The sequence below is a fragment of the Cryptosporidium bovis genome (assembly GCF_009768925.1).
Source record: "Cryptosporidium bovis isolate 45015 chromosome Unknown contig_35, whole genome shotgun sequence".
NCBI lineage: Eukaryota > Apicomplexa > Conoidasida > Eucoccidiorida > Cryptosporidiidae > Cryptosporidium > Cryptosporidium bovis.
In genome coordinates this window covers 79104-104080 of record NW_027125010.1, presented here as the reverse complement: position 1 = coordinate 104080, position 24977 = coordinate 79104, and the positions used below count along the sequence as shown (strand labels likewise).

The window sequence follows — 24977 nt, the reverse complement described above, 5'->3', positions numbered from 1 at the left end:
GTGGACCAGGATCACCAGGATATAATCCCATTACATTCAATACATCTCTGAAGTTCAATCCAATGGACTTAACCCTTAAAATTACTTCACCTTCACTTACATTATCAAAATCAATTCTACTCATAGTTCTAAGTGTTAAATTAGAAATTGAGCCTCTGCTTGTCATGTGCAACTCTATTGGTCCTTTTATTTTTTCATCAATTAATTCAACTCTATTTACGAAACAACCTTTTCCACATATGCTAAATTCCCTCTCTAAATTGTATGTTTTATTACCTTCACTATTATTTCTTGAATAATACTCGTAATTGCAAATCCACGTTATTAAATTATTGAGAGTATGTTTAAACTCATGTTCAAATAGTTTGCTATTAACTACAAATTCAATATCTACACACTTTATTGGTTGATTTTGATTCGATAACATCGAACTAATTTCAAGTGACGTTGACTTTCCTAATCCCCATATCCCTGAGTTGTATGGAATATCTAATATCTTTTCATTAACTCTGGCATAATTTCTTAGGTTCTTCGAATTAGCAGTAACTAGCCATAAGTTGGGAATAACTCCACTTTTTTTAAATTTATCCCCTTTAATTGCTCTTACGTAGAGTTTACAAATATTCAATGCAGATTCAATTACATCAATTGAATAATCATCCAAGTTATTTCCGTCAGTTTGTTCAATTGATGGAAAGAATAGAATAGTGTAAATTTCATCCAATTTAAACAAAGAATCCAGTTCTTCCACACCATAACTTCTGATTTCACTCATTTTTATAAGTTTTAAGTTTGCAGTATATATATTTAATTTCTCAAAGTTCTTTGAGTCATTATACACTAATAAAATGTTTTTATCCTTTAATGATTTCTCAAGTATATTTGAATCCAGTATTTCGAATTCGTTTTTCAACACCCATTCAGATTTCCAAAGCAAATCCTTTTTTATATTACTTGACTTAAAAACACTTTGCTGATTGAAAAGACGTAAAGTCACCTTATCGAATTTACCAATACATCTTCCTTCAGAATCAAACAATACCAAGTCAATAAGAGCATAACCTTCACTCGATTCGATGAGATATACTACACCCCAAATACTCTGATTGATATATAAATTAGTAATATTTACTTCTTCAATAGAAACTGGAACCATCGCACCCTCCCTACCAACTTTATTGTCATGCCTCAGCAAAGATCCAGCTAAATGAAAGGCACCATCCAAAATTGCAGGATGAAAGTAAAATCCTCGTTCAAAAGAGGTTGCTTTATCAGAATTTGTTAGTTTAATGCGTCCCAGTGAAATATTAGAATCTTTGTTTCTAAATATCTCTTGAACAACTCTGAATTTTTCTCCGTAGTTAAGACCAATTTCAGAAAGTTCTTTGTATAAGTTTTCTGGATCCTCTTTTATTTCACATATTGATTTTATCTGTTCAAGTTTATCTGTTACAATAAATTTGTCTTCTGTGAAATCTACTTTACAAGAGAAACAATAATGCATTGAATCTTCATTGTTTGATTCTACTTTGAAGTTCGAATTCTTATATCCATACTGAATTGTTAAGTTACCATCTGATTCAATAGAACAGTATAAATTTGTTGTCGTTTTACCTTTAGAGATCAAACCACTATCACATTGTGTTTTCAGTTCATCTATTATCCTCGAATAATCATAATCCAATATATTTTGGTTTTCAATTATCACTGGTTTCTCAAAAAGTACATTATTTAGCTTAACTCTTATTTCATCTTGCAAGTAAATGGACTTCCTTTGGAATTTAGTCATCGAAAATCCAGAGATAGTCGCAGCAATAGCAATATCTAATAGGCCAGCTCCTGGAATTACTATTTTGTTGTATATCTTATGATCAGAAAATAATTTCACTGCCTTATCAGATAGCGTTGATTCAAAATCTATTACTTCGTCGTCTTTGATTGGATCCCCAATAATTGAGTGGGTGTATTCAATCCAATGGAATGATTCCTGTGACCTTTTAAGTTCATTGCACTCACCATTATTCAATGAAGACCCTTGATTTTCTTCATATTTTAATTTATTTACATTCGATACTGCATCAATAACTTTTTTGAAATTTGATTGTATTTTACTCGACTCTTTAAGTATAGAATACCAAGAATAAGCAGTATTTTGTTCAGAATTAAATGAAGATTTTTTATTCATCTCATTATTATTCTCATCTTTGATATCTGAATCAAATAGGGGCATTAGATTCAGAAATAAATTACAACCATTCGAAACAGCTTTATTTATTGCTTTTGAAAAGTTAATCCCATTATTCAATTGCCATCCCCAATAATTTGGACTTTTTAGTTCATCTTTTACAAACTCCCCAGTTATTCCACTAATTGTAGGGAACCTTGGGCAGTTCAGTGAAACAAAACTCATTATTTTTTTAATTGGTTCAACGGTATTATCCATAATTCTCGTCCCAAAGGCATAAGATGGCTTAAGGAATTTTGTCGAGAATGAACAAGACTTTTTCGAATAGTACTCCTTCAAAATAGATAAAAGAATGTTTAATTTTTCATCTGTTCCTGATAAAAAGACTTGCTTATCACCAAAAGATGCTATTACTAGGATTTCATCACCTAATTGTGGTCCCATTTCTGCTAATGCCATTTCTATATCTTCTTTTGATACCGTGCAATGAAGTATTGTTGTCTGTTTAATGGAAAATGTTTCTATCATTGATGCTCTTAAAATGCATATTTTCATACCATCCTCGAGACTGATGGTGTTACAATAGGTAGCAGCAATCAATTCTCCATCTCCAAACCCGATAACAAAGTTGGGTTTAACTCCCTTGGATTCCAATAACATAGCTAGTGAGAATTGCACAGAGAAAAGTGCACACTGTGCATAAATAACTTCTTCTATCTTCTTTTCTGCTCCTTCTAATTTATCAGAATCTTTAGTTTCTGGATAAACTATTGATTTAAGTGAACATCCAAGCATAGAATCTGCTATTTCGCAACATTTCGTAAACCAGTATCTATAAACTTCCTCGTTTTCAAAGTAATATTTTCCCATATTAACGTACTGAAAACCTTGGAAACCAAAAATAATTCCAATTGACAAATCACTTTGTATTGATGTTTCTATCCTAGGTACCTTAGTGTCAATATCTTTTTTATTTGGTTTTGCAAATATTGCATGCGCGTTCGTACCACCAAACCCAAATGAAGAAACACCAGCATATGTACCCAAACCATCATATGAATTCAAAGAAATATTTGACGTTGGGATGACAAAAGGAAACCCTTTTGTGTTTATATGTGGATTAATTGTTTTGAAATGAAGATTTTGAGGTACAACATCATTTAGAAGTGATAAAATGACTTTAAATATGCCTGCCATTCCAGCAGCACCCTCTAAATGTCCAATGTTTGTTTTTACAGCTCCAACAATAAGTGGCTTTCCAGAATCTCTATGACGAGAAAAAATGTTTTTAAGGGCGGAAATTTCAATGGGATCTCCCAATGGGGTCCCCGTTCCATGTGCTTCAACATAATTAATGTCATTTGGCCTCAAATTTCCATGTTCCAATGCACAATTGATAACATTTTGTTGAGAAATTCCATTTGGAGCGGTTAAACTTGCCGACCTACCATTATGATTCACAGCAGAACCTTTTACAATTGAGTAAATTTTGTTGCGGTCTCTTATTGCAGACTCATAGTTCTTTAAAACAATTACACCTACACCTTCTCCTCTTACATATCCATTTGCAGAGGCATCAAATGATTTACATCTACAGTCCACAGAAAGCATCCTTGCCTTACACAAAGCTATTGTAATCTGAGGCGAAAGTATCAAATTGATTCCCCCAACAACTGCAGCACTGCATTGCCCTGAAGAAAGTTCTTGCAGTGAAACGTGAAGAGCAACGATAGAAGCACTACATGCGGAGTCCACTGTTACAGAAGATCCAGTAAGTCCGAGTGTATAGGAAACCCTATTTGCTATTATTGATGCAGCGTGACTAGTTGCTGCATACGTTCCAAGTTGTGACCCTTCATTAGTTTTACATATATGTGCCCAATCATTACTACAACAACCAACAAATACTGATATTGGTGACTTTTTAAGTGTTTCAAGAGAGTAACCAGCATTATTCAATGCCTCATACGACTTTTCCATGAATATTCTTTGTTGTGGGTCCATTGACTTAGCTTCTACAGGAGATATCTTGAAGAAAGATGCCCCAAACAATTCAACATTTTCAATAAAACCACCCTCACGAGTGTACATTTTCTCAGTAGCCTCTAAATCCTCAGAATAATACTTTTCAATGTCCCATCTATCTCTTGGTATTTCAGTAATTGCATCTACACCAGATTGTAATGAACTCCAAAATTCCTCAGGTGTTTTACATTCACCCGGAAACGAACAGGAAAGGCCAACAACAACAATATCATCGGATTCTCTAAATCCACCCTCCTTGAATATTTTTGATTCTTTTAATTCCCTTCCGTTTATTTCCGCAGCAACGAAATCAATTATTTCCGAAACAGTTGGATAATTGAACAATAGTGTTGAATCTAATTCAATATTAAACTCCTCATTCATCATTTCTGATAGTCTTATTGCACCCATGCTATCTATTCCATATTCGTGTAATGGTGCATTTAAATCCAGTTTGTCTTGAGAAATTCCCAAAACCTGTGATGCACAATCAATTATCTTGACTTTCATAAGGTTCAAATTAGCATCCAAGTTTTCATCAGTTTGATTATTGGCCCTGATTTTTTGTTCTGTTGTATATTGGCCATAAAATTTAGATTTACTCTTTGCACCAGACTTTGAAACTATAACCGAAGTTGGACTAATAAACTGTGATGATCTCTCCACTACAGTATTAGAAGTTGTAGATTGTTCACAAATCCACTCAAATAACGGAATAATCTTTTTTGAAAATATTGCATCTTTTGTTTGTGATCTTCTAATTTTACCACTACTTGTTTTAAGGATAGTTCTTGGTGAGAGCAACCAAATGTAATGTACAGATAATCCGTGATTTACAAATACTGCTTTTGAAATTGCCCGGACAATATTCTCATATGCAGGTTTCTCAAAAAATCTTCTGACTCTTCCCAGAATGCTCGTTTCCATTCTTATTTCAACTGCTATTCCTACAACTTCTTCCCCATCAGGTTGAGTTACTGAGAATGCAGCCACTGAACCTTGCCTTACTCCACTAACTGAATCAACCACTTCTTCTATGTCTTGTGGATAGAAATTTCTACCTCTAATTATTATTAGATCCTTGATTCTTCCCGAAATGTATAACATATTATTGTTAATAAATCCACTGTCGCCTGTTCTTAGAAAAGTATTGTCCGATAGCTCCCCATTTAACTTCTCAAATCTGGATTTAAATACTCTTTCTGTTTCTTCCCTATTATTGTAGTATCCAAGAGTGACAGAATCACTTGATATCCATATTTCACCTATTTCTCCAGCACCGACTTCCTTCAAGGTTTCAGGATTAATTAACCTCAGCTCTACGCCTTCAAAAACTTTACCACTTGAAACAAAGTTCGTGACCTCAACAAGGTTTTTAGATTGATTCATTGTTGTTATCGATTTATCTTTCCCATTAGGATCACAAACTATCTCAACTTTATTATTTTCTCTAAGTTTCTTTGTATCTACATCAATAGTACAAATTTCTTGTGAGTATCCGTCATTCCCTGCAACAATTAAGGTATGTTCTGCGAGTCCATACGCTGGTTTTATAACATTATTTCCCAAACCAGTTTCTTTAAATGCTCTTAAAAATTTTTCGATTGTGTTCTTTCTAATTGGTTCTGCTCCAGAGAGAATTGCAAAAACATGACTGAGATTTAGTTGACTCATCATTTCTTTTGTGGTTTTTCTCACTGTGACTTCAAATGCGAAATTTGGTGCACCACTGATACAACATTTGTACTTGTCCATAGATTGCAGCCATAAGTGTGGTTTCTTAATGAAGTCTATCGGGGACATTTGATAAATGGAACATCCAAATAATAGTGGTGTACACACAAAACCTATTAAACCCATATCATGGTAAACAGGCAACCAGCTAAACACACCAAATGTCCGATTCGTCTTTTTTCGATTAAAATTATTAAGAATGGAAAGGTATTTAGAAAATTTTTCGTATTTTAAGGTATGCAACGACATTATCTTATTTTCTTCTCCAAATTCTTCTGTCAAAAACTCTATTTCCTCTTGTGAAAGGTCAGATCTACACAACTGAGTAATTCCAGATGTTGTTTCATCCCCTTCCGAGAAGTATCCTTGGAATACAGATGGAAAAGAGAAGCTTCTAGCACAAATATGAGCATTGAACAATAAATTACCATGTGTTACCATCACTCCTTTGGGATTCGAAGTAGACCCTGAGGTAAATTGCAAAAATGCAAGTGAATCTCTATTCACTTTTACTCCGACAAAATCTGAAGTTTCTGTATCATTTTTTAGATCTTCCTCAATTACTCTTTGAATTTCGGTCCTCACATTCTCATCCCTAAATATTTTTAAATTATCTGTAACTTCGAATGTTATTTTTTTAAATCTCTGGTCAGATGAAATAGTTTTCGCAACTTCAATACTCCTCATATAAGAAGTTACAGTTAGTGTTATTTTTGCTTCCGAAACTTGTTTAATATCACAAAATCTTTGAATTTCACTTTGACCTCTCATGGGGTCAGGAGGGTATACAGGTATAGCAACTACTCCACTTACAACACAAGATAGAAATGCAACAACAAAATCATACCCTGGAGGATAACACAAAATAACCCTCTCTCCCACTTCAATTCCCAGCTTCTTTCTCAAGTACCAACTTAGTTCAACTATCTTCTCGTAAAGCTCCATAAAACTGAATTTTTTTTTTGTTTCACCATCTGCGCCTATCCACGAATAGCATTCATCTGTTCCATTTGTGATAGCAAAGTGTCTAATAGAAGTGTAGAAAGGATTTTTTCCAAATTTATTGAATAAACCAGCCGAATTGTAGCAATTTCTCGCACAATTACCGGCTAATTTGCCTTCTTTATTTACCATTTTTGATGGTTTTTCTGAAGGTTCACTACCAAAGGATACATCCTCTGTAACTTGCATTCTATTTTGTTGTTATTGGTTTTTTTATTTTCAGTCTAAACAAAAAGTACTGATTTTAAAAAGTATATATTCATATACAAAACAAATTATGCATAAATATGTTTATATATACTTGTATAATTAAATATATATGCTTTATCGTTTGTACAACTTAAATATTTGCTTTAAGTTATTAAATCTTACTTCTTAATAGCAATTTAATAACAGACAAGTTTATCTATTTGAAAGGTACAAATAAATGGTTGATTTACCTTACACTTATTAATGGGTTGGAGAATAAAAAAACTGATTATTATATCTCAAAGAGGAAATAATGTATTGATTTCCAAAACAAAAAGCTACTTGTTTTCTTTTTTATGTTAAGACTAAATTAACTCTTAACATATATTATTATCCGTCAAATATTCGCAAAAGTCCCAGTATTTTTGCGAACACCTTTTGGATATAAAAGACCTTTTAATCTATAAAAATACAAACTACTTATTTTTTTTTAGAATTTATCCTTCACGATATAAACTTTCAATGCAAATTTGCACCTCTTTATTGCATTCAGACACGTCAAAAAGAAATCCACTGTGAGTATTACACCGTAGACATATTTAAGCGTAACTCTCCTCACTCCAGATTGTGCGAGGTTTAGAGTTACCCGCTGATCAATTTTAATTAATTTTCAAACTTATTGGAGCGTTAATTCGGACCCCACACCTCTAAGTTTTGTATTATAAAACTGCACCGACGAAATTAATGTGGGTGCGACATTGTGTCTCTATCCTTTTCTACCAATGTCGGTGGCATGATACATCAAATACAATTAAATGTTCTGGGAGAAAATAGTAGAAAATGAATTAACATTAATAAATTTGAAGTAAATAGATCTGGCTAGTTGAATTAGATGCCTAAATTAACAAATCTAATCTCTTTCTGCAATGATAGTCAGGTAATTATCAATTTCGCTAACTGTCAAAAGTCTGAATTCTTGATTACTTTTAGTGACAATCCCGACCTCAATATCATCTGCCTTAAATTCAACTCCAAGAACAGTCTTAAGACAGTTTATTCCCGCAGAAACTACCTCCTCTTGGGTTTTTAGGGATTCGTTTTTAATCACTTTCTCTAAGGCGTTGTTTCCCTCTCTCTCCTTAGTGCCCACTGCACATGCTTTGTAGGATGCGAAGTAGCCAGCCGGGTCAATTTTGAAGATAGAAGGGCCATCTTCGTCATCTATGGAAATGAACATTCCAGATGCACCTAACAATCTCATAGATGCGTGTTGTGTATAAAGCTGATTTACGTCAGCAATTTTATGAGATAGATATGAAACAGGAATTTCAACACCATTGTCAAATGCGTATTTTCCGGCAATTTCACGACATCTATATCAGATAATTTAGAAATGAATTAGCCTAAAGTGAATTGTTGAGTTGGACTTACTTTGTGATCAAAGATTTGCAATCTGGTGTTAATCCCAACATTACTGCACCGATATGTCTCCTAACTCTGTATAAAGAAGTAACATATGATTGATCCAACAACTTATCCTGTTGTCCCTGTTGGTTCGGAACCTTCTTCTCACAAACGATGCAGGCTGAATCCTCGCCCTTGATTGCAACTGCAGTAATATTCGAGTTCTTAACGGCTCTAAAGGTGTACTCTATTTGGTAGAGTTTTCCTTCTGGTGAGAAGATAGTAATGTGACGATCGTGGAGTGACTGTGATGACCTAGACATTCTATAAAACGATGATCCTATAAAAAAATAACAAAAGATACTACATTAAATAAAGCAGGTTATTTCGAATTGCCTGCCCCTCTAGAAATCGCGCAATTACTTCTTTTAACTGTGAGCGGCTCCGAACAGTACTTTTGGTAACATTAAAAACAGTGCAAACATAGAAAAGCAGTGTAGGCATGTTTAATATATTTGTACACTCTGTAAATTACAATCTAGTCTCCTATGTCAATAACTTCTAAAACATCATCCTTGGATTCCAAATCTGAATAGTTTTCGATGCTAGCATTCTCTATACTTGCACTTCCATTAAAATCGTTATTTGATTCTTGTTTGACAAACTTTCCACCACATGTATTTTTGTGGTGAGCCCACCAAAAATCGTTCTTGTTTGGTTCTCTGTTAACTGAACGCCTGATGAAGCCATAATGTGGATGTTTATTTCTGCATACACCATTGCAACGCCAAACATATCTTCTATAATAGTTTACTTCTTCATGGAAATTGTGGTATATTGTAATATTTAAACCTGCTAATGCGTTAATCCTATTCATATGGTAGCAAAATTCCGGTCCATGAGAAGTTCTATCCCGGTTATTTAAAGTAATGAAGAGGTATGCGTGTATAAGCTCATGAAGTATTGTTTCACGTAACTCTTTGACCGTTCTGTACTTTAGAAGTGGTTCTGAGAGACTAACAACACACCTTCCACCTGGCTCGTACGTGCATTTGCCAGCACAGAGAGTCATCCTTTTGCTCCATCTAATTACAACCGACCCAAGAGTGCCATAAAAATACAAGTCATTGTATTGCAATAAAACATCGTGAATATCTGGAAACTCCTCAAATTCCTCTCTATCTGACTCCTTGATTCCAGCTATTTTTGAAACCTTTAAAAAGAAAAAAATGCGCGCCGATTACAGTTAGTGTTAAATGTTATTCTTGTATTTATAAAAGTGGAAAAGTACAAATAAATTAAAAAAAATCGATATTCATACTTGCTTTGTATTTTGGTGAGTGTGATAATAATTTATTATTAATGCATTGTTGCAAACAAAAAAACATATATCTGATTACCTACGGTGTAATCTCTACTTTTTTGTGGCTGCTAACATTAATATACACAATCAGTGGACTTTGCAAGGGTAAATATGGCTCAGAATCACCACCCACACATATGGTTATACTTAGATTTTCACAAAGTCTGGCAATTTTCGATATTTTAAATTCATTGACTGGCATAGTTAAATCTCAAACATTCCCAACGTTAATACAAGTTTTTTCGAGGCTTCATGTTGTGTGGATAGTATTCTACTTATCTCCTGTCGATTCAAAACAAGTAACAACAGTTTTTTCTTATATAATGATTATATCTTGGTGTTTATCTGAATTGATAAGATATCCCTATTATGTTATTGCACAGCTTTCTACTATACTTCCGAAAATAAGGATGCCTCTTTTTCTCAAATGGCTTAGATACAGTGGTTTTGCCGTCTTATACCCTATAGGAATAGTTGGAGAAGTTGTTATTTGTTCAAATTTTATATCCGATATATACAAGAATTCGAATTCAGTGAATATTTTATACAAAAAGTTAAGACATTTTCCGTCAGAAATGCCTAATTATCTTAATTTTGAAGTAAATCTAGCATTCGTTTATATTTTTGTTCTACTTTTATATATTCCTGGATCAATATTTATGTATTCATACATGATTAAACAGAGAAAAAAGTCATTAACAAATTTGTGGAAGGTAGAAAGCGAGAGCAATCTAAAAGTTGAATAAGTCGTTTTTTCATAAAAAAAAATACCGGTATTAGAACTAGATTATAAATTAAAAGAAGTGGTGTTTATTGACTTCGACTTTTTTATTCGAAAACAGTTTTGCTGTTATTGTTAACTATAAATCTCAAAATACAGATTAAACATATTTGATTGCTGCCCATTTTTTATCGATATTATTTATACTAATTGGAATTAAGTAATTTCTTATTTGAAATTCCACACAAAAAAATTCAAATTTACAGGGATTTTTTTTGTATTAAATGTGGAAATTTTGCTTTCATAACATTAAGTAACATTATTGCTATATGTAATTTTATTTAATCGAAATTTTGAGCAATTAAAGTATCAATGTTTGAATTTACAAAAAATGATTCAAGAATTTGACTCTGTAATTATTCCTAGTTCTTTGAGTGTTGACTTTACAATCTCAAAATGCAAAAGAAAGCTTCTTAACCTACAGAAGTTCGTGAGGTCCCATTATAGAGCCAAATATCAGAAAACTTTAAATGGTAATTTATCGCATATATCAAGAGATAACCCAGTTATAAGCCAACGTGTGGGATTTCATAGTGCATACAGATCAAGAGACAATGCACATGATCACTTCGAGAATTACTGTCCAAATACAGAAAATGCGTATTTCAAGGAAAAAAATTCGGAGTTATGTTCCGAAAGCTCAATAAGTTATAATAATTCCTTTATTAACAAAATGATTGAGAGATACAGGAATTCTGTTGGATTTAGTATGAAAGATCCCAATAATGACGCAAATATACATGAAAAAAATGGATTTAGTTATGGTGATAATTGTTCGAATATAAAAAAAAGTAATAAGTATCTTGGAACAGACTCCAAAAATCCGAAAGTTACCTCAAATAAAAGTGAAGAAAGTCTACTTAATCAAACATACTTGCCGACGATAAATAATGGTTCGACTTACAGAGAGCCTATTTGGAGGCGAAATCAATATGTTTCACCAGAGAGAAGCCTTACAAATCAATTTGAATTGGAAACTAGGGAAATTGTTGAAAGTATAGAGAAGAAAATTAAGAAATTGGAGAATATAGTGCAAAACTGCAGTGATCAAATTGGTCATTTAAGCATTATTTCAAACCACAGTAAAAACGAACATGTTTATATAAAACATTATAAGAGACTTGAATCGAAGATCGTTTCCATGGCAATGCTTCCACCATGTGGAATATATGAATATGAGAGTTCCTTTAATCCCTATTATTGTACATTTGGGGAAATTGATACTCTCAAAGAATTCATATCGGTAAATATGGAATTTTATAATTTAAATAATTTGCTGTTTATAAAACGTGTTGGCAAGATGTATTGTTATTTTGCAAGGGAAAGGTTCATTAATTTTGTTAAGTGTTCACCAGCCAACTTAAATAGTCTTCTAAAATTGAAGCTTCTTTTTTTTATGGGTGAACCAGAAATCCTATTAGCTAGCACGTTTGGACAGTATCCAATAGAAATTAAGCATAACTATGACTTTTGTGAGTGGAGTGCTACAAATGAATTAGAAAATATCACAAGGTTTCTCATTTGCTTAGTAGCAATTGAAACAGATAATAGTAAATGTGGAATATATCCTATTAATGACATAAGGCGGCAAGTACTTCCAATTTATATCATTGATAATAGTTAGTTTTTTCTTTATATTTATAAATTTTCTAATATTTTATTCGTTTTCTTCTAAGAATTTCATAAAACTCCATCATTACATCGTCTAGAGCCGAGTGATTTGACCCGACAAACATTGGAATCCCAAGTGCATCTGCCTTAATTGGATCCATTTTCCTAATCACTATTTGATATGGAGTAAATGAAAGTATGTCCTCTCTAAACTTTCTTGTTTCCGTTGAGAATTTTACGAAGTCACTACCCTCTTTCACGTATTTCAAGTAGTTCTCTTGATTTCTAATGAGTTCAATTAGATACTTTCTTGCTTGTTGCATGTATTCACCACATGACTCGACCAAATAATGTATTATATGGTCACAGAGCTTCTCTAACTTTTCTATCATCATGATAAATCCATTTGACATTTCCGAGAATTCTTGAGGCCATAAAAACTTTATCACTTCAACTGAAAACTTTTTCATTACCGGGTCCAAAACTTCATTTGGAACAAAAGGTATGTAATAGTTATATGCATTTATTTTTGAAATAGAGTGCGACACAATAGAAATAACTGGACTCTTGGATATCTCTATTCTATAGTTTTTGCACATTGGTTTCAACTGTTCTTCATATATCTTCAACTCACTATCAGAACCCTTAACTGTTAAAAAGCTCTTATATATTGAATTAATTAGTTCTCCTTTTTTGGCCAAAGTTCCGATTTCTTTACTGTAATGTAATAGTAAATCATCTTCTCCTTTGTCCATATTATTTGCTAGATTAACAAAGGAATTAGCAATAACACTCATAATCATGTTATAAAATGGAAGATCATGGTCTCTCCAACGAATTTCTTCATATAAGAAGTAAAATATTCCAGGTCTCTGCGCATACCCATTTACGGTTATACCACCAGATGGAGATCTCGGATCAAGTACACCACCAGAACAATTCCAGAAATAGATGCATATTAGTGATATATTGAGAAATATCTTATAAAATGCCATATCTTTAAAGATCACATTCATTCAAACAAATACTTCTCCGAATTCTAAGATTTTTTAACTCCCCATCGCTCCTTAGTGGCGGGCAACTCCGTCCTTTAATGACCTGCATGTAAGTGGACAGCGCCTGCAAAGTAGTGCAGATTTCATTATGGTCATGACATCATCTAAAAAAACAAAATAAAAAATAGCAAGTATACATAACTTTACACTTTTTCGTAAAATTAATGTAAGATGAACGAAAATAAGCTTCAAAATGGGGTTAATAAAGAAATAGTGAATACCATAAAGTACATTACTTCAAAAGATCAGAGAGAGTCAATAATACCATTTGGAATACCAGTTTGGGTTCATGATGTAAATGGTGAGAATGTTGATTTTCGGAGAGGATGTCTAAGAGATGCAAATCTTGGTGAAAATGTAATGGTTGAATTTAAGTCAAATAAAACACAAAATTTAGTAAAAATAAAGAGTTATCCAAAAGACAGAATAGGTTTAATTTTAGACAAGCCGATAAATAGTTTCGATCTGTCATTAATGGATGTATGTACTCCTCACGGAATCTCTCATATTCTCGGTGAAAGGTGCTCAATAGGTCTTTGCTATACATTTAGTGGTAATGTTCTAATTTTTATTTTACCAAGAGCGGAAAAAATTCCAAGGTTAATGAAGTCATACAACAGTCTGGAAATACAAAGATATTGGACAGAAATGAAAACCAAGTTTGAACCACACATTTTCACAATCGCCAGAAGATCTCTAATAAGTTGGACTGAAAAACATCTAGACCAAGTAATAATTATTATGGGAAATAAAAATACAGGTAAATGTTTTAATTTACACATGCTTATCCGTTTTTTGGCAAGAAATCTCAGTCTATATAAACATTTGAAGAGTTCATATGTCATTTCAGAAAAATTAGGATCATGCGTTCATCTAATAAGGAGTTTAATCCAAACACCAGGTGAATCAATGGAAGGAGGGGGCAAATACTATAGTTATGGCCGGAGTTATTCCGGGCAAATATGGAGAATATTTATTGCCAGAGAAGGTTATTTTTTGGGATTACATATATACTTGTGGTCTTTGAATGTAACACCTTTGACATGTTTTTTGAGAGAAAATGAAGGGTTTTTTTCTATTTTTTATCAATTAGCGCATGGCATGATCTTGGATAAAAATAATCAGTTGATACAAGCAATGAGATTGACAAAATCTGAAATTATGATTTATTTGGCTCAAGTATCTCCTAAATTGAATATGAATTATATAGATCATCTAAGAGGGTTCAAAATGTCGATTGGATCACTTAATACACTTGGGTTAAATGATATTCAAAAAGTAGAGTTTTTCAAGATAATTATGGCTGTGGTTATAATCGATGCATATACGTCTTTATTATTGAATTCCAAAGAAAGTGACATATTCAATGCAAAAGTGGTTTTTCTACCCTTGATATCAAAATTACTTGGATTAGAACTGGGGGATATGGAACAAACAATAAAGACGCCTTTTGAGTATTTACAATTAGGTGTTTCTATTTATTGTAGATTGGTTGACTGGTTATCAAGTGTTTTTAATGAAAATCTACGCCCACAAGAGTTGTCAGTATCAAATTATGAATCTTTTATCATTATTCATGGTCCGGGTTTTAATGATCAGGGATATTCTCTTTCAAATCTATTACAAAATTATTCAGAAGAAATGATTAAAACGAATTATATTGATAAGGTATTTCTCTCTGAAAAAAATAACCTTGAATCTGAGGGTTTAGATATGTTACCATTGGACTATCCTAATATCGGTAAAATAGTAAGTGTTCTTGATGAAAAGGAAAAAGGAGTGTTAAGTTTGTTAAGGATAACATCAAAAAGGCAAAAAAGAGTAGAAGACTTTATTTATGAAATAAAAAAAGATAGTGGTGAATTATCTACCTCTCATAGAGCAACACCGTGTGACGAGTTTGGAAGAATTGATTTGGAACCCTCAAGATCGATCTACTCTAAATTATTGAAAAGTTATGCAAGCAGTGACATATTACTAATTAATGAAGATTATTTAATTAGAGGAGAGTCTATGTTCACTCATTATCCTTTTGATATATTGCAAAAAAGAAGAAATGAAGTATGTAAAACGCACCACAATTATTGTTCAAATAGGATAAAGAAATATAGGAAAATAAAAGCAAAACAAATAAATCGTGCAGATTCAAAAGGAGCAGACCTGTTCCTAAATGTTATTGATGATCTAGAGTTAGGTGATGAAAATTTGGTATTAAATTCAAGTGTAATGATTGAAGAAAATGATGTTATAGATCTTCCAGAATATTCACAAACTGAAATAGCGATCAACCACTCATTTGGAAAATGTAGATACAATATTTTTGGAATGGCAGAAGAGGATTGTTTAAACCAAGTTCCGACCAAAGTTGAAGAACTCCTAAAAAAATCAAAAAATACTCTTATCCGTACATTTTGGACTAAATTATTGGAAGTTGATGAAAAGTATAAATTTGATAAACAAAATAACAAGGTAAACAATCAAAAAAAGAAAACAAAGGTTTTTATTGATGAAGAACCTGACATCATACAATTTGAATCATTTTGGAGCAAAGTTGAAGACTTTACCGATTTATCTTGGATGAGAACAAGTGCAATACCGGGTTCCCCATCAATGTCACAAATAGCAATTAAAACGTCTTCTTTATTAAACAAAAGCTTGAAAAATTCAAATATTTTTTTCACTGTTTGTGCAAGTAGTTTTTATAGTGATGAAGATACACACGAAGAAATTCGTGAGGACAAAATAATCAAGGATTTATCAATGTATAATATATCTTCTCAAGTTTTGCTTCAGCAATATGGTTTCACAGTTAAAATTCCACTGAAAGTATTTCTAATTAAATTTAGTGAAATATACATCCCTAGAATCCACAAAAAAGGTATATTAGAAAAATTAATAATGCAGGATAATGTTGGTGACTCAGTAAGGACTCTATTGCATGGTTTGGAGGTTCCTGAAGTCGAATATTTAATTGGAAGGCAAAATTTATTTATTCGAAATAAAATGATTTTAGTTCTTGAGAGAAGAAGAGAAGAATACTTGAAAAAGATCTTGCCTGCAACAATTATTCTTCAAAATGCCTGGAGAACTTTAAAACCAAGATTCTTTGTTACAAATCTGCGAATGATGAGCGTAAGAATACAGTCCTTAATAAGAATGAGATCAGTATCTCTAGTATGGAAAAAAATATTACCATTTCGCCAATTAATATGCGGAATAGTACTATTATTACATTTGGCAATACCGTGGGTCAAAACATCCACAATATTTGATAAATTAGAAGAACTAGCTCAACAACGTGAACATGAGCGCAGATTCCTCAGAAATTGTGCTGCAACTTCAATCCAAGCTTGGTGGAGAGGTGAGATGGTACGCAGAAGGGTTATATTATATCGTTATAATGAATTTAGAGAATTTTCTATAGAGGTAATTCAATCAGCATGGAGAACATTGAAAGCTCAAGCATCACTAGTTGAGAAATTAGCATTTACAAAAACACCGAATTATAAAGCAGTAAAAATTCAAGCAGTATTTAGAGGTTGGCTGGTCAGAAAAAAAACATGTAAGTTATTTATGTTAAAGAGATGTTTATTATCCTTAAAAAGAAAGTCAATAACAAGAATTGGAATAGCAAAGCACATTGAGTATAGAGGTACATTAAGAAGGAGCCATGTATTTAGAGAACAAATAAGAGCTCATAGAGAAGTGGTAAATAAGGCAATAATTATTCAAAGAGTATTTCGCATGGCTTTATGCAAAAGGCAGTATGCTAAATTATGTTTTTCTGCTCAAGTGATTCAATGTAGAGCATATACTTGCTTGGAAGTTTATAGATACTACAAAGCAATAAGGTCAATAACATTATTGCAACAATGGTGGAGACTTAATTACATATTAAAAAAGAAGTCATCTTCAGGGGATCCATTATTAAATACGGTCAATAAATTTAACATTCAAAGAAAAATACCAAGAGATCCAATAAAAAAATCTATAGAAATGAATAATTTCTTAATAAGAGAAATGAAACAATTTGATATGATGAGATATCCATTATTAAGTATGCAAGGATTATTCCAACCGTTAGCAAAAATAGTTGAAAGTAATACAGTATTTTTGAATCCAGTAGACCTAAACATAATTAAAGACGTTGGTGATTTTTATCCAAGTACATGGGGAAGAGGGTTTGTGACTTTGTGTAGAAGATTATGTAGTGCGATATTCGAGATAGCACCAACGAAGCAATTTCCACCTTTAAAAATACTTCAATTTTCATTGGGTCAAAGGCACACATTAGTTTTATTAGCAGAACGCATATTATCAGGACAAGGTGATGATACTATAGATTTAGATTCGTTTGATCATTATGACGAGTCAAGCAGGAATTCAAAAAATGGTACGAATAATGGTGGGGCACTATTAGGTCAAACATCAGGAAAGTTATTGAATTTTGAATATAGAAATCATGTATACTCATGGGGTGTCAATGATCAAGGTCAATTGGGTTTACCAATATTAGATTTGGTATCATCCGATATTAGAGAACCTGTAAAATTTATCGATTATGAATATAGATATGTAAAGAGTAAAAATACAGGTAGATTAATGCGTTATTTAATAAGGCAAATTGATTATACAAAAAGAATAAGATGGGTTGGATGTGGTTCAGATTATTCCATGGCAATAACATCTGATGGTAAATTATTTACTTGGGGTGATAATACTTACGGTCAATGTGGTCATGGCCACAATTATGCATATATTCCAAATCCAAAAATAGTTGAATCACTTAAGGAAGAACAGGTTTATATGGCATCAGCAGGTGTAAGGCATTGCGGTGTAGTTACACAAAATGGAACCGTATTTATGTGGGGTGCTGGAACACATCTATGTCTGGAAGATCACAGATTTAGATCACTATATGGTCATTTAGAAGACTATGACACAACTTCAAGAAATGCAAATTTTTATGAACCATTTATTGTGGAATTACCAGCAGTAGAAACTTCAAATAATAATATAACTAATAATGGTAATAATAATGCATATAACTATCAAAATTTAAAAACAAATAAAAATGGTGGAGTTAGGCACATTTTATGTGGTAATGGTTTTAATATAGTTTGTACAAATCATTTATTTATTTGGGGGAGAAATGATAAAGGACAAATAGGCATGAATACAAAGGGACATATATTAAAACCAACAATGTTACAATTACCAACAGTTGACTTACTGAAATTGGAATATTCAGAGGAACTAAAAAAACAAGTAAGAAGAAGAAGTTTACATGCGTTAATTTCAGGTAACAAAATAATAATATCATCAATAAGTGCAGGTTTAGATTTTGTTTGTGCTACAATAGAAGATGGTGTTAATGTAATGTATATATGGGGTAATTTTAAGGTTTATGAGAAAATAGGTGGTAACACATCCTCATTTAAAAATATAGAACATAACAAACTGAATATAAAATCTCAGAATACTTCAATTGTTTCTAACAAGGCAATAAAATGTCCTACAATAGTTAGACATGGCTTATGGGAAAATAAAATATTAACACAAGTCGCTTGCACAGTAAGTTCAGTTGCTGTTATAACAGACGACAGTGAATTGTATGGATTTGAAATAATATCGTTATTAAGAACTGAAGAAGGTAAATCACAAAATATATCAGTAAAGTCGGGTGAGACACTGAATGATGATAAAACAAATAGCTGGGTTGGTTTTAAAAGTATCAAAAAGAAACAAAAAGATAAAGTTGATAAAAAAACAATAAATTTACCTGAAAGTTGTAAAAATTTAGATATTTTACAAATACCTGAAAAACGTACAAATCAATTAAATGATTTGTTTTACTTTGAACCTAATTTATATCAATATAGATGTGTACCAAATACTAAAAAGGCAGGGTTGTTAACTGAGGAAGTACTATCAAGTGTGAGTTCAACAATGAGTGTAGTTTGGGTAAAACATAGAAGAAAAACATATGTACCACAACTTAAAGAAAAATCAGTAATGAATAATGGTAATAAAGATTCAGATATTAGTATAAAAGAAAATATTGAATTTGAAAGAAGAGGTTCAAGAATTAGTATGGGAAGTGTATTAAGTAATGATTTACTATCTTCTAATTGTGAAGATAATAATTCAATTCAAAAGTCTAAAGGTCAAAATACACATATAAATGTGACTAAGCTATCATATCGTATACAACCAAAGAGTTACATACCATCGTATTTGTTCCATGACCCACAACGTATATTGGGTAATGGATATGGAAATGACAGTGTGTTTATTGAATTGCTTAGAAAAATAAAGCATAACAAAAACAAAAAACATATTGAGGACACAAAATAAAGGCAAGAGCTGACAAGTCATATTAAAATTGATATATCCAAAAAAGAAGTAACTAAAAAAGTATAATTCATATTTTTATAAACCATTTACACTAATGTAGACAAACTGAATTAGAAGATGAATTATATTATAAAATTATCATGTAAATAATTCACAATATATATATATATATATATCATTTTTAAAGAACATGTTTTTATCTTCACAATTTATTAATAGCATGAATAAATACCGCTAATATGAAAACAATGTGGCGCGCGAGACACGTAATGGTTCGTCATTTTATGACAGGTTACTAGAGGTTAAAGAGTCTGACAAGAATCTAAAGAAAAGAAGGTAGCTTAGGTTACCAAAGAAATTAATTATATTACCTCTGAAATATTAGCACTGAAGAGTCGATAAGTGGAAGGTTGTTTAAATTTTTATTTTTTCATTAATTTAGAAAAAATGTTGGTGCTTCTAGAAACACCTGCAGGGTACGGCTTGTTCAGGGTAACAAACTCCAAAATACTTAGTATGGAGAGTGAAGAAATATCAGAATATTTCCAAAGTTCTGAAAAGGTAAATAAGTCTGTTTCCCTGGAATCTTTTTTGAGATTTAATGATACAAAATCTGCACTTGCAGAAGCAACGGCTTTGGTGGAATCGAAATTAAGTAAAGGCTTATCAAAGTTTATTAAGAAAAATATTCCAAATCCTGCATCGGAATCTTTAGCAGTAGCAGATAAGGTTTTGGGTGGTCTTATTAAACAAAAATATGGTATAGATATTGTTTACAACCCAAAAACACAAGAAATAATTAGAGGTATTAGAAATCAGGTGACGGACTTACTAACAGGAATAACTGAGAAAGATATGAGAACAATGGCACTATCGTTATCTCACTCCCTGGGGAGATTTAAGTTAAAATTCAGTCCAGAGAAGATAGATACTATGATTATTCAGGCTGTAGCATTATTGGATGACTTGGACCGTGAGTTAAATAATTATGCTATGAGATTGAGGGAATGGTATGGATGGCACTTTCCCGAACTTGGAAAAATAATTTCAGACAAGGATGTTTATGCTAATTGCATTAAGACTATAGGATTTAGACATAATACAAGGAATTCAAACTTACAAATGCCTCCTTGTAATATTCCAAGTGAAGTTGAAGCAGAAATTAAACAGGCGGCTGAAATTTCTATGGGCACGGATATAACTGAGGAGGATTTGAAAAATATTTTAGAGCTATGTGATAGAGTCTTAGAACTTACAAATTATAGAGAATCTTTGTCTACTTATTTAAAGACAAGAATGTCTACTATTGCCCCAAATCTTACATATATGGTCGGGGAACTTATAGGAGCGCGCTTAATTTCTCATGCAGGAAGCTTAATGAACTTGGCTAAACATCCTTCAAGCACAGTACAGATCCTCGGTGCTGAGAAGGCGTTATTTAGAGCTTTAAAAACAAAAAAGAGTACCCCGAAATACGGTCTTATATATCATGCGGCTGTTGTGGGACAATCTGCGCCGAAATTGAAGGGTAAAATTAGTAGAATATTGGCAGCTAAATTATCTTTATGCGTACGTGTTGATGCTTTAAATGATCAAAACGAGCCTACAGTTGCAATTCAGAATAAGGAGTATGTTGAAAAAAGATTGGAGGAGTTAAGTAATCAATTAAATTCTGGACGTCTTTCAGCAGCTGGTAGCAATAAAAAACCACAAACTCCTTCATATAGTCCCGTTAAAACTCAAGCAATTGGATCATATGATTCGTCTTCTGATTTTGTTGGAAGTAAAAGGAAGTCATTTGGAAATAGAAATGAGGGTGATTCTCCCGAGAAAAAAGCGAAATACTAGAACAAATTAATTTAATGTTTTAATTTTTTTGTCATTATAGGCAATAGCCAAATAACTAATATCTTTATTTTGTGCTTATGATTTAGATCTATTCTAAACACTTCCAAGTGGGGACCCTAATTGAACGTCTTCACCCTTCTTAATTGTGAATTTGAACGTGTCCGGGGCCTGGAATATAACAATAATTGTACTACCAAGGCTGAATAACCCTATTTCTTCACCTTTATTGTATATTCCTTTGTTTTCTTGATCACAAAAATTAGTGTACTCTCTGGTTACTTGTTCTTGTGTTTTGTCCATTAAATAATTTGGTTTGGTGTTATTCTCATTAGTTTTCAATTTTGGAATACAGAAAAGTTTGATGTCAGATACTCCGTGAGCAGCCACAGCAATAATATACATTTTCCCATATTTCCAGTTAGAGTTAATTACAATCCTCTCATTTAAAGAAAACAAATTGTTCAGCCTAGATGCAATACCTTTAAATACCGGAAAACATTCTCCAGTAACATGTCTGATTAAATTGATTTTTATTTTACTTGGGGTATGGAACCTGTGGTAATTTTTAGGGCTTAAATATATTATCGAATAGTACAAATTTGAATTTTTAATAAGTGATTCAAAGTTTTCCTGTAGAAGTTCAGAGATTAAAAATGTGGAACTTTTTAATTGTATACACTTGTTTGAGAATATTCTCCCAAATTCAATTATTCTTCCCTCACATGGTGATGAGACTGATTTATAGTCGTCTATTTCATATATTTTAATTTCTGAAGGATTCATTGACCTTGTAAATAACTCTCCAATAGAGTTATAAGATTCTAATGGTTTTGTAAACCTTTTCTCAAAGTAACAAATATTACCTTCGGGGGTTTTACCTTCAGGATTCTTGGCCAAGTAGTTGTTAATTATAAACCCATACAGTCTTCTTCTGATTAAAATAGGTATATTTATATTAAGTAATTTACCTATGCACTTTGATCTTGTTCTCCCAAATAAAGATTTAAGGAGAAATATCTATCGAATTTACAAGTTTTAGAATTAAGCAAAAAACTAAACTACCACAAAATTACCTTTTTATAATCTGAGATGTATTCTTCTCTCTTACCTGAAGCAAGCAACTCATTCATGAATGAATTTTCAAAATATTTATATACTACAAAGGTCGTACCAATAAAGAACAAACTTTTGCTCTTAAGTAAGTTGAACATTTCAACGAAAATAAAGTTTAAGAAAAAAATTATAAGAATTAATTCAAGGCTTAGTTACAGAATTTTTTGGCTACATCTCATTGGTTTTTGTCTTTAAACAAATCTTTTTATATGCACATTTTTTTGTTGACATCTATTTATTCTTTTAAGCGCCTTAACTGTTAATTATTTTCAGATAGTAAAACTCTACTGTTATTATTTCTATTATTTTGTCCGTTTAATATTTTGTTTGTGCCAACTCACCTAATCATTAGTCTATATCTTTAAGTTTGTTCTCATTGTACATGCACCCCATATACTTATGTCACCAACTTATTTTGCAAAGGGGAAAATACCTTTTTTTTATGTCCAGGTGATTTAAGGCAATATCACCATCCATCCTGTCCTACCATGTTGTGTACCGTTTACCATTACTTTGCACTATAGTAGCAACATTTTCATCAAGTCTATATTCTTTTTATATCCTGATATATGAATGCTATTAGACAGTTGTGGCATTTTACACTTTGAAGTTATATTTGCTTTTGTGGATATGTTTAGCAACTATTGAATAAAAGCTAGTTTTTTTTTGTGAACGAAACAGGCCCAAAAACAACTCTAGAACTATATGTAATAAAGCAATAAAAGTAGTTGCAGGCCGAACATACTCATTAATGTAATTTACAGTTCATAGAAAACGAAACACAAATCAAGATTAAAGTACTTTCAGTAACAATAAATGAAACAAATAATCAACTAGTGGAGTAATTCATTTGGTTTAAAGAAAGTGCCCAATAAGGTAATGAACGTGTCAAAACCCGCATAAATATGAGAGTCAGTAATAGATGGAAACAAATGTATAGCTAACCCTTGAAATCAACGTGAGAAATGGTTGCTAGAGGAAGAAATAACTTATCTAATCGGCACTATTTTATCCACACCTAGCAAATTAACAAAATAAACTCGGGAAAAATAGTTAAATAAAGTGAACAATTTAAATAGTTTGTGTGAATTTGGAACGACAAAGCACATGAATTTATTCATAAAGTATGGCATGAATGCATCTCAAACAAAAGAAGAATGTTTCCTTCAAATGATCAATAAACACCATTCTGTACTGTTAACTAAATCTTTTAATAGGAGGTAGCGCCATTTTCACGAGACGTCAATAGTTGGAAATAGAGACGGAGACAGATAAAATTGTCTTGCGGTACATAATAGATAAAAATTAAAAAAATTATATTGGACTTTCCTTGGAGGCATAAAAGTTTAAGGAAAGCACGAGTTTTGATCGTTGCCGAACGATTTCCTCATATTTTTTGGATTATAGAGTATTGTAACGGAAAGTTTAGATAGCAAGTAACTACTTAAGGATGCCACCAGCAGAAACGCGCAAATTAGACGACATTGCAAAGATGATCGTATGCAAAACTCATATAGGAACAAAGAATGTTGAAGACAAAATGGTTCCATATGTTTATAAAAGAACAAACGAGGGAATATTCTTAATAAATCTTGCTAAGACATGGGAGAAGGTTCAAATAGCAGCAAGAATCATTGCCACTATCGATAACATGGCTGATGTAGTTGTTGTTTCTCAAAGGCCATATGGTTCGAGACCAGCATTAAAGTTTTCTCAGCATACAGGGGCTCATGCAATGGTTGGCCGTTTCACTCCAGGTACATTAACCAACCAAATTACTCAGAAATTCATGGAGCCACGTTTATTGATTGTTACAGATCCACGTGTAGACTCTCAGGCTGTTATTGAAAGTTCTTATGCTAATATCCCGGTCATTGCACTCTGTGATACTGACTCTCCCCTACAATACGTTGATATTGCAATCCCATGTAACAACAAAGGTAAGGAGTCAATTGCATTAATTTACTATTTATTAGCTCGTGAAGTCAACTTCCTACGTGGTAAGACCGACAAATGGGACATTATGGTTGATGTGTTCTTCTGGAGAGACCCTGAAGAGTACGATAACTCTGCCATTGCTGGCGACATGGAAATCAATGATGGAATGGGAGTAGATATCGAAGGAACCGCTGTAGATAGCGCTGCTGCTGCCAACGACTGGAATGGTGTTACAGGAAACTGGGGTGGTTCCGCAGCGGACGAATGGAGAAATGCTCCATAATTATTTCCTTCTTTATGTGAGATTTTAGTATTTTCGCTTTTTCACGGCGATAATAATCATTAATATTTAAAATTGATGTATCTTTCTTT

General features: G+C 32.3%; 10 protein-coding genes across 10 annotated transcripts; 5 read left to right on the top strand and 5 right to left on the bottom strand.

Moving 5' to 3' along the window:
• Positions 1-100: 100 nt before the first annotated feature.
• FG379_002526 (type I fatty acid synthase) lies at positions 101-7135 on the bottom strand (the record flags this gene model as incomplete). The annotated part of the gene is made up of 1 exon (XM_067327856.1): positions 101-7135. A coding segment is annotated over one exon (7035 nt), but the record flags the coding sequence as incomplete, so codon positions are not given.
• A 910-nt stretch (positions 7136-8045) lies between these two features.
• On the bottom strand, positions 8046-8862 carry FG379_002525 (uncharacterized protein; the record flags this gene model as incomplete). The annotated part of the gene is made up of 2 exons (XM_067327855.1): positions 8046-8508; positions 8567-8862. The coding sequence occupies 2 exons, from the start codon at positions 8860-8862 to the stop codon at positions 8046-8048; spliced, it is 759 nt and encodes a 252-aa protein (XP_067184689.1).
• Positions 8863-9077: 215 nt separating this feature from the next.
• On the bottom strand, positions 9078-9611 carry FG379_002524 (uncharacterized protein; the record flags this gene model as incomplete). The annotated part of the gene is made up of 1 exon (XM_067327854.1): positions 9078-9611. The coding sequence occupies one exon, from the start codon at positions 9609-9611 to the stop codon at positions 9078-9080; it is 534 nt and encodes a 177-aa protein (XP_067184688.1).
• A 428-nt stretch (positions 9612-10039) lies between these two features.
• Positions 10040-10648, top strand: FG379_002523 (uncharacterized protein; the record flags this gene model as incomplete). The annotated part of the gene is made up of 1 exon (XM_067327853.1): positions 10040-10648. One exon carries the CDS (start codon positions 10040-10042, stop codon positions 10646-10648), a length of 609 nt encoding a protein of 202 aa, XP_067184687.1.
• A 366-nt stretch (positions 10649-11014) lies between these two features.
• FG379_002521 (uncharacterized protein) lies at positions 11015-12307 on the top strand (the record flags this gene model as incomplete). The annotated part of the gene is made up of 1 exon (XM_067327851.1): positions 11015-12307. The coding sequence occupies one exon, from the start codon at positions 11015-11017 to the stop codon at positions 12305-12307; it is 1293 nt and encodes a 430-aa protein (XP_067184685.1).
• A 25-nt stretch (positions 12308-12332) lies between these two features.
• Positions 12333-13289, bottom strand: FG379_002520 (uncharacterized protein; the record flags this gene model as incomplete). Its single annotated transcript, XM_067327850.1, has 1 exon — positions 12333-13289. The coding sequence occupies one exon, from the start codon at positions 13287-13289 to the stop codon at positions 12333-12335; it is 957 nt and encodes a 318-aa protein (XP_067184684.1).
• Positions 13290-13520: 231 nt separating this feature from the next.
• Positions 13521-19706, top strand: FG379_002519 (uncharacterized protein; the record flags this gene model as incomplete). The annotated part of the gene is made up of 1 exon (XM_067327849.1): positions 13521-19706. The coding sequence occupies one exon, from the start codon at positions 13521-13523 to the stop codon at positions 19704-19706; it is 6186 nt and encodes a 2061-aa protein (XP_067184683.1).
• Positions 19707-20153: 447 nt separating this feature from the next.
• On the top strand, positions 20154-21554 carry FG379_002518 (nucleolar NOP5 NOP58-like pre-mRNA splicinig factor prp31; the record flags this gene model as incomplete). The annotated part of the gene is made up of 1 exon (XM_067327848.1): positions 20154-21554. One exon carries the CDS (start codon positions 20154-20156, stop codon positions 21552-21554), a length of 1401 nt encoding a protein of 466 aa, XP_067184682.1.
• Positions 21555-21647: 93 nt separating this feature from the next.
• On the bottom strand, positions 21648-22765 carry FG379_002517 (phosphatidylserine decarboxylase; the record flags this gene model as incomplete). Its single annotated transcript, XM_067327847.1, has 2 exons — positions 21648-22571; positions 22628-22765. The coding sequence occupies 2 exons, from the start codon at positions 22763-22765 to the stop codon at positions 21648-21650; spliced, it is 1062 nt and encodes a 353-aa protein (XP_067184681.1).
• Positions 22766-24117: 1352 nt separating this feature from the next.
• Positions 24118-24888, top strand: FG379_002516 (40S ribosomal SAe; the record flags this gene model as incomplete). Its single annotated transcript, XM_067327846.1, has 1 exon — positions 24118-24888. One exon carries the CDS (start codon positions 24118-24120, stop codon positions 24886-24888), a length of 771 nt encoding a protein of 256 aa, XP_067184680.1.
• Positions 24889-24977: the final 89 nt, after the last annotated feature.